Raw genomic sequence first — 14,625 nt, 5'->3', positions numbered from 1 at the left:
CTTCACCTTGAAAACAACAACTACCAACCAGGGTTACGGGGCCGAGGAAGTCATTCAAGATTCTGAGAATGCTTCAATGAAGAATATTGAAGCTTTTTACCGTAATGGAGACACCAAGAGTTCTGCTCTTGGGCCGGGGTCACTACGATCACACACGCCGGCCAAAATACCCCACTTCCGGAGCAATCGGCCGACCGACAAGACACCCCCGGGCCGAGGTGGGGTTCGCACCCACCTTTCCCCTCTCGGGGCCGGGGCATGTGCTGACGTGACTTCGGACGACTACCAACTGTGTCCCTTACCGTCTCCTCTCCACTTCACCCCTGCTTCCCATCTATCTTCCAGTAGCCATGTACTCAATTGCGTGATGAATGCGTGCTTGACCACGACTGAATTCCTCGTAATTCAACGCGTGTTCTTGTGGGAGTCACACCGAACGTCGCAACGTTGACGGCTTCTTTTTGGCCGGCCGGATTGTAAATCACCATCGACATCCGGATACAATTGTGCTGGTTTACGTTATGACTACGTATGTCTGATACTTACGAACCAAAACTGCTTCCTGATCGAGACTGTATAAAACCCGGCATTCACTGTTGTCTCTAGGCCCGACTACACCTCGCACCATCAACGCTCAACTTTCACTTACACCAAACTCATCATCACGGGAACAATCCAAACCAAACTCCAAAATAAAAAAAATAAAAACCAAAAACAGCCGCAATGTCCTTCCCACCGCCCCTAGTCCCAAAATCCTCCCCACAAACGCAAAAATAGCCCTCATCTCCCCTCCTTCCGCGTAAACACCCTCGTCCCAACCGCCCTCGCTCGCTCCCAAACCCTCCTCTCCTCCCTAGGCTACACCGTCACAACAATCTTCTCCCCCCAAGACGAAGACCTCGACCCCGTGCTCTCCGCCGGCGAGCCCATTCCCGCCGGCATCCGCAACCGCCTCGCCGAGCTCCGCGCCGCCTTCGCCGATCCCACGGTCGACATGGTCCTCTGCACCGTCGGCGGCTCCACGGCGACGGAACTCATCCCCTACCTCGTGGCAGACCTCGATCTCCAGCGCCTCATCAGAGAGAACCCCAAAATCTTTGTGGGCTACTCCGACATCACGGTCCTCCACTGGTCCCTCCGCGCCCTCACCGGCCTCCGCACCTTTTACGGCCCTTGCGCCGTCTCGGAGTTGGGCGAGGCCGTCACATCCACGCCTGCCTCCGTGTCCTCGTTCGATTTCTCTCGTGATCGCCACCTAGAGCAAGCAAACAAGACAGAAGACGACGGATATCTCCAAGACTTCCACCTCGCCCACCTCCTCCAGACTCTAAGCACCCCAACCAGAACCACAACTCCCATACCAATCCCCGCTCAACCTACTACGCCCCCATCACACCCCCTACTTTCTCTCCCCCTCAACCCGAACCTCAACCACGCCAAGAACCCTCCTCCCTCCCCGCCCTGGACCTGGCTCCGACGTGCCCCCCGCACACAAGGTCGCCTTTTCGGCGGCTGCCTAACAGTCGTAGCCCGCATCCAGGGCATCGCGCGCATATCACCTCCTACCTGGAAGGACAAAATCATGTTCCTAGAGTCATCGACCGCAGAGGCCGATATGACAAAGGGAAACCCTCTCGCCAGGATCCGCTCGGCGTTCGCGGACCTGGCGGCGCGCGGGGTATTCGACGAGATTGCCGGCCTCGTCGTCGGTCGAGCCTACGGGTACAACACGGAGCGGGAGAGGGCCGAGTACGCGGCCGTGATACAGGGTCTCTTGTGTAAAGGCCGGCTAGGAGCGAGCACGAGTTTCCCAATCTTGATGAATGTCGACATTGGACATACCGCGCCCATCGTGACGCTACCGATGGATACGCTGGCGATTTTAGACTCGGAAAAAGATGAGTTTTCCATCACGGAAGCTGTGGTGGTCTAGAACGCGCAACAACTCGAGAAGGGATGGGCAGGAGAGGGCACAAAGAAACATTTCATGACATATAGACGGCTGGGTAAAACTAGCCTTTGGGTATTATTCGTATTACATGTTTAACGATAGCTCTCCTAAGCCATACTCGTGTTCAACTTCCCAATGTATTCCATTCAGGTTCGTGTATGTCATGTAAGAGAAACCCCCTTGGTTTCCTATGCCCAACCAGCCAATAGCAATAGAATACCTGTGAAAACCCTTGTAACCAGAAAAAGCACGTGAACCCTCGAGGAAATGACTCCGAACGCTTTGCTGATGCAATTTCTGGGGGTTCCCCGGTATGTATGAAAAAGGAGAAAAACTTTAGTCGTGTATCGTTGTTAAAGAATAAAAGTGCTGTGTTGATGCAGCTCTGCTACATCGTGCCTAGTCCTTTGTTCGCGTAAGTAGAAATTTTGGCACATCGGCACTGCTTTGTGACGGCGGGGGTGCCTGTTGCGGCTCCTGAAGGTATGCGTCTATAGAGTTGAAGTGATCAACACCATACGGCGATTTCTAGCCCTAGTAGAAACCGTCGTTGGTGTTGCTCCTACTGCTGGGCGTTGACTGAGCAGAGCTACTAGCGTCACTAGGCGTAGGCGGCTCTACAACCTGGCTGCGGATGGTCATAATCCAGTCGTGTTGCAGGAGTTCGACGGCGGATGCGCGGTGCTTGGGGTCTCTGGTAAAGCATCTCTTCAAGAAGTCGAGACCCTGCGGGCTAAGCTGATCGACCGACGGCAGCTGAGGAGGGTTGCCTTGAGCAATGTTGTACATGATGGCCCACTCGTTGTCCAGGTTGGCCCAAGGACGGCGACCAGTGGCCATCTCAAGAATGACGCAACCCAGCGACCAGACGTCGACTGAGCCGGCTCTGCCAGGGTTCTCACCCTTGATCACCTCAGGCGACATGTACATGGGTGTTCCCGTCATCGACTTGTTAGGCTTGGAAGAAGACAGGTCTTGGACAAGCGTCTTGCCTTGCCTAGCAATGACCTTGGCAGCTCCGAAGTCGACGTACTTGATGATACCGTTATGGTCGAGGAGAATGTCTGTAAGTTGTTAGAACATTTGTTAGACCAATATCGGGTAGATGGTACTTACTTTCTGGCTTAATATCGCGATGGGCAATGCCACTTTCGTGAAGGTAAGCGAGACCCTCAAGCAGTTGCAATGCGTACACCATGATAACTTGCTCGTCCTCGATGCGGCCATGCTCTAGCAAGTTCGCGAGTGATCCGCCCTGACAGAATTCCATGAAAATATAAACCCTGTCGCGATGGACTTCGATGCCGTAGTATGAAACAACGTTGGGGTGGTCGAGCACTTCCAAGACACCCATTTCGTCCTTGATCTGCTCGGCAATGGTGGGGATGAGCTTTGGATCCTGCAAACGAATCTCCTTAACAGCCATCAAGTGACCCGAGTCCAGGTTCATAGCGGCGTAAACGTTGCCAAAGGTACCGCCGCCGACAAAATGACCCTGTTGCCAGCGCATCGTAATGTTGGTAGCCGAGGATGAGAGGTAGGCTAGCGATCGGTCGACCTCGTTGTTTCCCTCTAGTACGCGACCGAGAGCTTGCCTCTCTGCCTCCTTGGCCCTCCTGATGTCGTCGACCTTGTCGATCTCCTCCAATCGCTGCTCCGTGATGTACTTGGAAGCCTCATGGTCGTCGAGCATGCGATTTTTATCCAAGCGCTTGAACTGTCCTACCAAGGCCTCAATTCGCTCCTTCTCTGCTTGGGCGGCCAGGTTCGATCTCGCTCCCATGATGTCAAAGTGTGAAATGAGAAGGGCCATGCAGCCAGCAACCTTTGCCCGAAGCCTCGCGTATTCTTCTTCGCCTAAAGCCAAGATGTGTCTGCCTCTGGTCATCCCCATGGCAAACTCAAGAGCCAAGACCGCCCATCGGAATGTCTTTCGATCTGATGCGATGCAGTCGTCGCAGATGAAGCTTACCCAATCCAAAGCAAGTTTCGTCAGCTTGAGGTTGTTCATTTGCTTTCGGTTGCTGTCCATGACAAGGAGAGAACGTTGACCGAATTCTGTTGCGAAGACAAAGCAAGTTTGAATAAGCTCTTGAACTTCTCTGCCTTCGGTTTGCTTCCGAATAATTTCAACACTGTCCATGAAGTTGTTGGACAATTTGTAGGCAACACGTCTAGTCTCCATCAGACGTGTGTTGACCTTGTGCAGATTCGATCTCTGCTCCACAACCAGGTCGACGTGCATGTCGACGGCATCGATGAAGGCTTTCCTGGCATTGACGAGTCGCGCTTGAGCAGCGGCTGCGACAAGTCTCATGTGGCCCTTTTTCAGATCAATGTTTCGTTCCCGAACTGAGAGCTGCACAATGTCGCCGAACCAGTGCGGGCTGCTCTCAGGCCGGAGGATCAACAGATACGGATCACTTGGGTCTTCCGCAAACTGTTCCGGGGAGCTCAGACCTAAGATGGAATGAATCGCGTCGTGCCTATCCATCAATGAGGGCGAAGCTATGATGAATATGCCCTCCTGCTCGTAGAGATCCGTGAAAACCTGAAAGTGGCCGGATGCGATCAACCTGTCGTAAAATTCTTGCAACTTCTCTGGTGTGAAGGATATGCTGAAGTCGGACGCGTTTTCGTAGTTTTCACTCAGCATACGAGAGAAACGTTGCAGCATTCGTTGTCTTACTCGAACCGAATCTAGGCACTGTTTGTATCTCTTGCTCATCTCGGCGGTGCTCTCCTTCGGCTTGACTTGGAGCTCCTTTTCAAATGTGACACTTAGACGATTGATAGCTTTGAAGGTCAGGGAACTGAACTGCTCGGCAACCTCGACGTCACCGCCGAGAAGGTGGCTACCAATTTCATTGGCAAAGTCCCATTCCGCAAATAGCAACTCGGCCTCCTTGAAGGTGTTTTTGTTGCCGCTGAGCTTCCAATTGAGCATTTTGAAGTAGTACCTCAGAGCGTCCAGCACGACTTGATCGAAAGTCTCGTCGATACAGGGCGGAAGCTCCCAGCCGGGTTCTGGTTGTGTCACAGCTAGGCACTCCAACTTGATGCGTATAGCCAACTTGAGAAGAAGCTGGAACTGGTTGATCATCTGATCCTGCATCATCGGATTTTGCTGCGCAGACTCTTTTACTTTCTTAGCGTAAGCGAGGCGCATCTTGATGATTTCCTCAATCAACCGGGATGGGAAGCTGATCAGCGTAAGCAGCTCCTCGATGTATGGTGGGAGATGTCGCTTTTGGAAGGCAGCGAAATTTCGAATGAGCGTCTGTTTAGACTTGGTGATGACGGTTGAGATACCAGGCAACATGCCTTTGTGTGCATCTTTGTTCTTTTCATCGTCAAACTCCTCGTCATACAGCGACTTCAAGCCGTCCTCCTTCATCAATCGGTCGAGGAATGAGGATTCATCGCTGATGCCATTGCCTACAGGCGAACGTTGTCGTGTCCGAGTGAAATCTAGCTCTTCGTTTCCAACCCACTTTTTGAGAATAGCAAGCTCTGTGTTGATCATCTCATTGGTGTTGTACCAGGCAATGATGGATTCGGACGCCTCATGGAAGAGCGGGGAGTTTGCTGACTGGTGCTCAGCTGCCAGCGAGGTCCAAGAAGGGTACAGACTCTCAGCCTTGTCAATCTTCTTGACCACGTCCTTGACCTGTTCGTATGGTGGCTTTCCAGCTTCGCTCTCGCCCTTGACGGAGAAATTGATAATCTCGTCTAGTGTGCGGTCCAGCGTCGCGCGGGCCTCCTCGACCATTCGTCTCTGCACTGGAAGATGTCTTCCACATACTTTTGAGCGAATACCAAGCCACAGCTCTGCCTTTTGCCCGCTCTTCCCTACTGCTTGTTCGTTGGATCCAATCAACCGCTTCTTTTCTTGCTTGACGACGTCTCCAGTCAGAACGGCTTCCAGCATGCCGTGCCATTCTAGTCGTTCTCGATTTGTCGGGTCCTTCAAATCTTCGTCTGTGGGCTGCAAATCATCGTTGCCGTAGAACATGATGGTCTCCTGGTCGTATCTGTCGTCAAAGGGTCCTTCTGATGAGGGTGTCTCCCCCTCGGAGTCGGAGTCGGCACCTTGGCCAATGCCGTTGATGCCGTTTACGTATCCGCCATCGAACGGGTAACCATCGTTGTGATCCTGCCTTAACCTCTGCACGTATGCCCTCTCTTGCTGGCGGAACCTTTCGCTGGGCCGGGGACGACCTCTCGATGATGCTCGGACGGATTCGACGAAAGAAGGAGCAGGCTGCGGCCTGCGGTGGGCGGCCGGGGCATATGTGTTGGAAGGGGTCCTCGCGGGAGCGCTGGGCCGTTGAACTTTGCTCGCGCCATTGGTATAGGATGCGTCGCCGTCGCTGGCGTTGCTTCGTAGACTGCGGGTCGTACCATTGGCTACGGCGGCCTGGACGAGGTTGGACATGGAGCCAGCGATATGGCCTTCGGAATACCTGGCGAGAGAACCGAGTTCATCTTGACGTTCGAGTGCGTGGGGGTCGTCGGGTTGGAATTCGCCAGATGAAGCGGAATTGTCCGAGTCGACGGGGATGGCAACTGGTCGCTGGGGCATGATCTTGTCTGAGCGCAAGTCTTCGTCTCCGTTGGAGAATCGAACAGCACGAGGGGAGGGTTCGGTGGACATTGTGGCTGTGGGGGGACGAGGCAGTCGGGTTGTATATATCGGTTGGGAGGGGGGTGGTCCCTTGGTGGTGAGGCGATGGGTGTCCCGATACGGTGGTGGTCAGCCGTTCAGTTCACGCCTAGACTACTGCGTACTGCGTCTGCGTACTGCGTACGGCCTCGGTCTGCCGCTCAGCAGTGCAGCTGCTTGTGGATCCTCGTCCGAAAAAGAGGGACAGCAACATGCAATGGAGACTGAGGGAGGCGACAGAAGACGGAAGAGCAATGCGAGCCGACCGTTTGGGAGCGAATGGAACGGAAATTAGGATGACATGAGGCAACCGTATCCGCGTCGGTTGGGAATGGGATGGGGCTAGACCGAATTGACGGGCAAGCCGCGACGATGGAAGATGGGTTGACCTCGTTTTCCAGGGCTCAGGTTCGGTGCTCGGTGCTCGGTGTGGGTGGCAGTTTGGCAGCCTTGGGGTAGTAGTCTAGGAGGAGCAGATGAGGGAAAAAAAGGCGACGAAGACGGGCCCCCGGTAGAGCAGACGAAAAGATCACGATGCAGAGACGGAAACAGAGCCAAAGCAACAAGCACCCGCAATGGGAAACGAGCACGACGTGAAATTTGATATGGAGCGGACGGAGCGAGGAAGGGACCAGCGGGCAAAGAGGGAACGCGACGACCGGACGGGACGGTGCTGGCGGACAGCCATTGGCTGAGCCACAGGGGGCTAGTCGCTAGAGAGGCTAGAGTCTTAAGGTAGCACCCAAGGTACCTTAAGGTAGGTAGCGCGCCAAGTGAGGTACCTTGAATACGTATCCATAAGTACCGTACCTTCCTTACCTTCTTTCTTCCATTGAACTTTGAAGTTGCATTCGTAGAGGTTGACCTTACGGAGTAGAGTCTAGGACTTAACACTAGCACTTGCCAGCACAATGCCCCCACGAGTAATCAGCAAGGTCGACTCCCGTCTCTACTTTTTGAATTAAAGCACCTGCTGATGGGGGCTACCTAGACTGCTGCTCCTGGATGTGAAGCAATTTCACTTCTGCTATGAATGCAACGCTGTATCCGCCTGGCAGGTTGCAATCTGCCAAAACAACCCCCCATGCGGCGACGGTTTATTCGTACGGGTAGTACTCCGCAGAAATGTAGGATACAAACAGTTCATACAGACGCTTATTACGATAGGGAGCCGCGAGAAACGGAAATGACCTGGGGGCCTGGATCGCGTCGAGGAAATGTTCAAGTCTCGGAACTTGAAAACCAAATGGACTACCAACAGGGGTCGCATCCCAGCAAAAGAGCTTTTGCGGGGGGGTCGCTTTGCCGAGGGTGCTAGATGCCACGGTGCTTTAGCCACTTTTTTTTCCCTCCTCATACAAAGACCGTCAGTAGAAGTCGGAGTGGGAGTTGAAGAAGTGAGACTTGGAGAAACATGAGGCGGCTCCCGATTTGTGGCTTCCCCCCTCCCCGGTCCAACCATGCTTCCTCCCCATCCAAGTGTGGCTACGGTCATCGAGCTGTATGCCTGCGATCGAACCTCGCGCGAACCTCCCCCTCCCTCCTCGACGCGACCCCACGCCCAAACTGTGGCCCGTCGACCCATGGCTTTTGGAGATGTGGCGAGTGACCCACGCAATTGCTCGCCACGCCACGGTTGCTCCTTGCAAGCTCGACGTGGCGCCGCCCTGTGGCTTCTCCGTCTCATTCCCCAAGAACGCTTTCTCACGCTTTCTGCTGCTTCTTCTTTCCCTTGCGGCCTGATCATGAGGTGAGATGTTCACGCCATTTGTCGCTACCATCACTCGAATAAGTACAAGTTTCTTGTAGCCTGGCGTGATGTGAGTCGAGACAGTCCGTGGTCGGTGGGCGCCCGAGGTTCCCACGTTTTCCTCTTTGCCTCAACCGACCTACCTACTGTGGGGAGCTTCGTTTTGAGGTACCTGCTATTATAGTAAAAGTGGTATAGCTTCCAGCTCCATAACTGATGCTAATCTCAAGCTCTGCGGCCCATCGATTTGTATGGCGAATGCCGATCCCTTGTGTCCCGGAAGAGACATAGGCTTTTCGAGGCCATGAAGAGAGCCCGCTTTCTTGTCATCGAGATTTGCCATGGGCGATTGGAAACACGCCTTGGTGAGCTGCTGGGCTTTTTTGATGGTCCCCGCGCTTCACATCGCGCTTCACATGGTGGGCAACTCTAGAGGTACAATAGTTCACGACTAGTTCCGTACCAGGCACCATTCTTTTTTCCAACCCGGGATACGGCATAAGAAGTGCTGAGTGTGTTTTAACTTTCTCAGCCGCACTTGCTTTGATGTCTCAGAAACCAAAGTTGCAGGGATACCGACGATGAAGAGTCGTGTCGTGGTTTCTCAGTTTTCCACGAGTCTGGGAACTAATACCTAGGTCCCTCTGTTAACCCCAACTGCAACTTTCAGGGTAGCTAGCTCTGTTGCTCTGGGTCCCTTCTTTGCCTTTGCAAGTCGGTTGCATTACAAGCCGACAAATGTTGTTAGCTGAAGTTTAATCGACCTACACATGTATACTATTGATTCAGCATGTTCAGCTCTCCGTCTCGTCAAGGCGGCAACGACTGGGTCCAGCAGAATGGCCATCAGGCAGAGCAACTGGTTGAGCAAGACAACTGTGGGCCTCAGTCTCATTCTGAATTGCTCAAATCGCTACGCTCAAAAGTACGGGATACACGTTTGAGCCTGCATCCAACTACGGCCTACGGCCTACTTTCCTCGCCTTACCGTTTCTCTTTTCGTCTGACTAGATCTTTGCAACGGCATTGGTATTAGTAAATTGGAAGAGAACGAGCATATCGGGCAACCTGACTTTCAGACCTTTCCCTCCAATTGAATTTTCTAGTTCTGGCCCAAGAAGCAGCATCCATGTGGCAAAACTGGTTTGAGATGAAGGGGAACGGTGAAGGAGGGTTCTCGATCCAATAGAGAGAGAGAGAGAGAGAGAGAGAGAGAGAGAGAGAGAGAGAGAGAGAAATGAGCCCAGTGATGTTTGTTCGGTATCATATTGTGAAGCGAAACCCACTCTTCAAAGGAGACACCCGTACGACAGCACAAAGAGGCCCTCGAAAAGCATTGGCCCAACAGTGTGATGCAATGCAACTATCGCAGCTCTTCCACCAGGTAAGTATCACCGAAATACCAACTGCGCTTAACTGAGGTATGCTCATGACTCGACACCACCTTAGTCTTTGATATACACCTGTCTTTGCGGATGGGGAGATGAGCTACTAGAGAAACGCGACAACTGTGCGCGAGACGCAGATAAGAGACCGCGCGGCTATCTGCCGGTTGGACAAGCCGCAGAGGAAACAGACCCGACCGCCTCAACCAACATTCAGACCTTCCAGAGTGCGAGACCGCCAGTCGGCGGGTGCCATACCGAGCGCTCGGATCCTGGACCGAGACGATTCCGCCCAATTCACCAATCAGACACCAGAGAGCTCGGCCAGCTTCGGACCCGCCTCATCTTATCGCATCCGAATACCTTATCGGTACAAGGGAAAGCTCTCCGTCATACCTTTGGGCCGCCTCCTCCCCTCCCCTCGAAACTTTGAATCCCTTCTATTCTCATTCTTTCCTCAGGAATTTCACCAATACATCAGCTCAATTGGATTATTGAAAATGACACGATCAAGACTGGTAGCAGCCGCCCGGACGGCAAGGCCCTTCTTGGCCACTCCCGCTCGCCAGGGCCGGCCCCTCGCATCCGTCGCCGGACTGAGCTCCACGGCTCCGGCCCCGAGAACGGCGGGAACATCACAATTACACAACAACCACCGCTTTTACAGCTCGGCATCGGCATCCCGTGCAAACTGGAAAGAGAAGCTCGCCGCCTTCTCCAAGCAGGACAAGACCCCTCTCTACGACTTCCACGTCGCCCACGGCGGCAAAATGGTCATCTTTGGCGGCCACCACATGCCCGTCCAGTACGCCGGCCAGTCCCTCGCCGAGTCCCATCACTTCACCCGCACCCACGCTTCCCTCTTTGACGTCTCCCACATGGTCCAGCACCGCTTCACCGGTCCCAAGGCCGCCGCCTTCCTCGAGACCGTGACCCCCTCCAGCGTCGCCGACATGGAGCTCAACACGAGCAAGCTCAGCACCTTCTTGCACCCGGGCACGGGCGGCATCGTCGACGACACAATGATTACCCGCCTCGGCGAGCACGAGTACGCCGTCGTCTCCAACGCCGGCACCCGCGAAAAGATCTTTGCCTACCTCACCGAGCACACCGCCGCGCTCCAGAACCCCGAGGGCACCGACTTCTGGTGGGAGGTCCTCGAGGGCTACGGTCTCGTCGCCCTCCAGGGCCCCCAGAGCGCCGAGATCCTCCAGGAGGTCCTCGACCCGGCCGACGGGTTGGACCTGAGCACCCTCTACTTTGGCACCACGGGCTTCGCCCGCCTCCGGTACCAGGACAGCCAGGGTCAGTGGCAATCGACGCCCGAAAAGGCCATGATCAGCCGCGGAGGCTACACGGGCGAGGACGGCTTCGAAATCTCCTTCAAGTCCACCAACGGCGAGGCCGGCCCCATCGCCGAGACACTGTTGAAGGTCGCCGGCCCGGAGAGGCTGCAGCTCGCGGGTCTCGGCCCACGCGACAGCCTGCGACTCGAGGCGGGCATGTGCCTGTACGGCCACGACATTGACGACACGACGACCCCCGTCGAAGGCAGCCTGTCGTGGATCATCCCCAAGGAGCGCCGCACAAAGGGTGGCTTCCACGGCGCCGAGGTGATCAACAAGCAGCTCGTGTCCAAGAGCAAGGGCGGTGCGGGCATCGAGAGGCGCCGCGTGGGCTTTGTGATCTCGGGCGCGCCGGCCCGCGAGGGCGCCGAGATCTTTACAAAGGACGGAGAGAAGGTCGGCGTCATCACCAGCGGTTCGCCCAGCCCGACGTTGGGCAAGAACATTGCCATGGGCTACGTCAAGGAAGGTCTGCACAAGTCCGGCACCGAGCTGGACGTTGTGGTGCGAGGCAAGAAGAGGGGAGCCGTGGTTTCCAAGATGCCGTTGGTCCCTAGCAAATATTTCAAGGGACCGACTCCCGCGCCTGCGTAGCGTGGGATGTATCGATAGAAGTTTTAAAAAGATATCCAGCACTTTCAGCGTTCAACTTGGGCCTTCATCTACCTTGTTTGTGATTTTCGCTCAAAGGCATCGTAAGATCAAAGCATCGGCAAGTTTTCAATGTTTTGGTTCGAAGCATGTAGCCACTTCTTCATGGGAAGCCATCACGGAAGAGCAAAGCGATGACGACCCTCAAACGAGCGGCTGAATACTCTAGAAACTGTGATCCTGGAAATGCGGCAAATATGGAAGAGGTTGACAAGCAGCTTTATGTTGACAGGATCGTGTTACGTTTGAATGTGAAGAGAAAAAAGAAAGAGAAGGGTTGAACGAGCGCAGAAATTCTTATTAGCGTTTTGGCGGATGGGGCTAGTTCGGATACGGACTAGCTTTGACGGGACGTAGGAAGTGGGGCTCATCTTCGTCGGATGTCAGCAAGGTGAGGTGAGGTGAGAGTAGGATCAAGGCATTCGAGCCAAAGTTTTGTTAGGCGTCGACAACATATTCCTGGGCTACGTCTTTTACGACATTTGCAAATTGAATCCCCATGAAAGCAGTCCAAGACGAGGAAACGGATCTGTTTTCCAATGGAGATGGTGTTCTAGCCAAGTTAGCTGGAACATATGATCATGCTTAGTTGACTTGTTGGTTCCCGAAAGCCCTGGCCAACATGGGGCGACGAGCATCTAATGTCACAGAGCAGTACGGTACGTACACTTCATATCATTAGCTGAATTCAACTTTGATCATCAGATAAACTTCCTTGAAATTGGCATGACACTTGCCTCTCACCGCTGTCTTTCTCGCTTCACTCGGCATGCTGGACAAATTGGTCACCAAGAGACCAAGAGTATTTCCAACTTTCTCAATCTAGTACGCACAAGCAGGAAACGACTCGCGAGATCTGTGAGACTTTTGGCCCCGTTCTCCGTCCAATCATGCGATGCGTCTACACGCAAGTACTCCGGCAAAAGAGCCAGTAATACTTGGACATACGAGAATCTTCATATTATATAGTTTACAATCATAAGTAAACATGGACATAGAGAGAACTGGTAATACAAAACAAAATCTACCACGCCTCGTACACATGCCGCTTTTTTTCTTTTGCCTGCATTATGAACTCCAAACTCCGACCAAGGTGCAAAATGCAGCCTAACCGGGACAAAGTATGCCATGTAGTATTACAAGCTTCAATACATACGCACACACACTGCGTCCACCTTCATGGCCCCAGTCTCTGCGTCGTGCCAACAAGCGCAATCGGTGCGCTGCCGCCACCAGCATGGGTGTTAGTGGGTAAGACGCCGAATCGACCATAAGTCTTCTGGTCGACGCTCACGTAGTGCGGCAGCCGGCCAAGAAGGTTCAGCTTCGACTCGATCCATCGCAGGGCTTTTTCGGGTGGGCTGAGGAACTTGAGGTAGCCGAGACCAACTAGAAAGAGTAAATCATTAGTTAGTCATATATCCTTCTAGCAGGTCAGGGAACGGAAGGGGCAGGTCTCTTACAGAGATATCCAACCAGGACGCCGCAGAGGTGACCAAGCAAGCTGGTGCCGGGAACGAGCGCCGTAACCACCAGAATAAGGATCAGGGGAGTTGTCCACGTGGGAATCGAGTACGTCGCAATCGTCAGGTGGGGGTTCGTCTTGTAGGTTCGGATCGCCTCGATACCCAGGAGCAAAAAGACCCAGACGCTACATTGAGGTTTCCTCGTTAGTTTATTTTCTCCCTCTTGCGCTCGCGGGCGTCACCTGTATAGTTTCTTACCTAGCTCCCATAACTTCGGTGTTGCCCTTGAACAGAAACCGTTCGATCAAGGTGTAGAGAATGGCCGGGATCGTGCTCAGGGCTGCAAAAAAATTTAGTCGTTTACACCTTGTAGAGTACACCAAGGGGGTATCTTACGGCCGATGAAGAGGGCAATAGAGGTCAAGGTCCCGAATTCCGCCTCGAACCGCTCCATCAACGGCGCAAGAGCCGCCAGGTTCATGACCGTGTGGATGAGATTCACATGAACGAAGGGGAACGTGTTCATTCGGTATGCTGTCGCCAAAACACAATCAGTACAAGAACGCACCCACAGAGAGCCGCCTGGCAGGCAAGGGAAGCTTACACGAGGTAAAGGACAGCTGGTCAGGAATCAGGGCGCCCCAATGCCTGACATCCCACGAATGTTGAAGACCAGCGAACCACGCGGCGATGATGACCAGTAGAACGATGCGCGTAAAGAGCGGTAAACGGAATACGTAAGAGCGAGCCCGAAGGGTGCTGAAGGACGTTATGTTGGAAGCCATCGCGCCTGCCGCCTCCGGGATACACGGGATCCAGAGGGGTCGAGGGTCGAGGGTCGGGTGGAAAAGTTGTCGGTCAAACAAGCACCAATCGCCGCGTTCCAAGTTCGAAAGTCGTTCTAGCAGTGAGTCCAGTCGATAGCACAAGGCATGAGAGTCAGCTCGAGTTGGCACTACGGAGATGGTGTGTTTTGCTGCAGTTGAGAAATTGTAGTCAACCTGCCGCATGCTCCCGGTCCACTCGGACCTCTTCGGACGATCCCAAAAATGTTAGATAAGACCCCTGTTGTACGACACACCCACCTCTTATCATCACGTGCCTCCAATAACAGCGTCACAGTGAGTTATGTAACTCGTCCTGGGTCTCTAAGGTGCTTCAAATACTGAATCGTTGGTAAAATGTATGAAGATCACATGCTAATTTACGGTGCTTACACAGCCTGGGACTCGATCTCGCATCGTCACGTTGCATCGAACTTTTGTTTGAACGTTTCAAATTTGTACATACTAGGAAATCATGGCCTACATGACATAGAAAAAACAATAGTCCCAGAGGTATTTGCCCGACCAAAACAAAGGGCGTAACACGGCCATACACTTTAGTTATACCGACCGACACCCCAGAACA

The 14,625-nt window shown here is 53.7% G+C and overlaps 4 protein-coding genes across 4 annotated transcripts; 2 read left to right on the top strand and 2 right to left on the bottom strand.

Moving 5' to 3' along the window:
• Nucleotides 1-350: 350 nt before the first annotated feature.
• On the top strand, nt 351-1,933 carry N0V96_003963 (uncharacterized protein; the record flags this gene model as incomplete). The annotated part of the gene is made up of 2 exons (XM_053188027.2): nt 351-364; nt 778-1,933. 2 exons carry the CDS (start codon nt 351-353, stop codon nt 1,931-1,933), a joined length of 1,170 nt encoding a protein of 389 aa, XP_053053989.2.
• A 552-nt stretch (nt 1,934-2,485) lies between these two features.
• Nucleotides 2,486-6,608, bottom strand: SSK2 (Suppressor of Sensor Kinase (SLN1); the record flags this gene model as incomplete). The annotated part of the gene is made up of 2 exons (XM_053188026.2): nt 2,486-3,015; nt 3,068-6,608. The coding sequence occupies 2 exons, from the start codon at nt 6,606-6,608 to the stop codon at nt 2,486-2,488; spliced, it is 4,071 nt and encodes a 1,356-aa protein (XP_053053988.1).
• Nucleotides 6,609-10,252: 3,644 nt separating this feature from the next.
• GCV1 (Aminomethyltransferase, mitochondrial) lies at nt 10,253-11,692 on the top strand (the record flags this gene model as incomplete). Its single annotated transcript, XM_053188025.2, has 1 exon — nt 10,253-11,692. One exon carries the CDS (start codon nt 10,253-10,255, stop codon nt 11,690-11,692), a length of 1,440 nt encoding a protein of 479 aa, XP_053053987.2.
• Nucleotides 11,693-12,926: 1,234 nt separating this feature from the next.
• On the bottom strand, nt 12,927-14,000 carry RBD2 (putative rhomboid protease; the record flags this gene model as incomplete). Its single annotated transcript, XM_053188024.2, has 5 exons — nt 12,927-13,138; nt 13,213-13,400; nt 13,474-13,555; nt 13,612-13,749; nt 13,820-14,000. The coding sequence occupies 5 exons, from the start codon at nt 13,998-14,000 to the stop codon at nt 12,927-12,929; spliced, it is 801 nt and encodes a 266-aa protein (XP_053053986.2).
• Between the last annotated feature and the right edge of the window lie 625 nt (nt 14,001-14,625).

Source organism: Colletotrichum fioriniae, assembly GCF_027942845.1.
Source record: "Colletotrichum fioriniae strain IMI 355084 chromosome Unknown scaffold_4, whole genome shotgun sequence".
In the NCBI taxonomy this organism is placed as follows: Eukaryota; Fungi; Ascomycota; class Sordariomycetes; order Glomerellales; family Glomerellaceae; genus Colletotrichum; species Colletotrichum fioriniae.
Note: the sequence above shows the minus strand (reverse complement) of the source record. Positions and strands in the feature narration are given on the sequence as shown.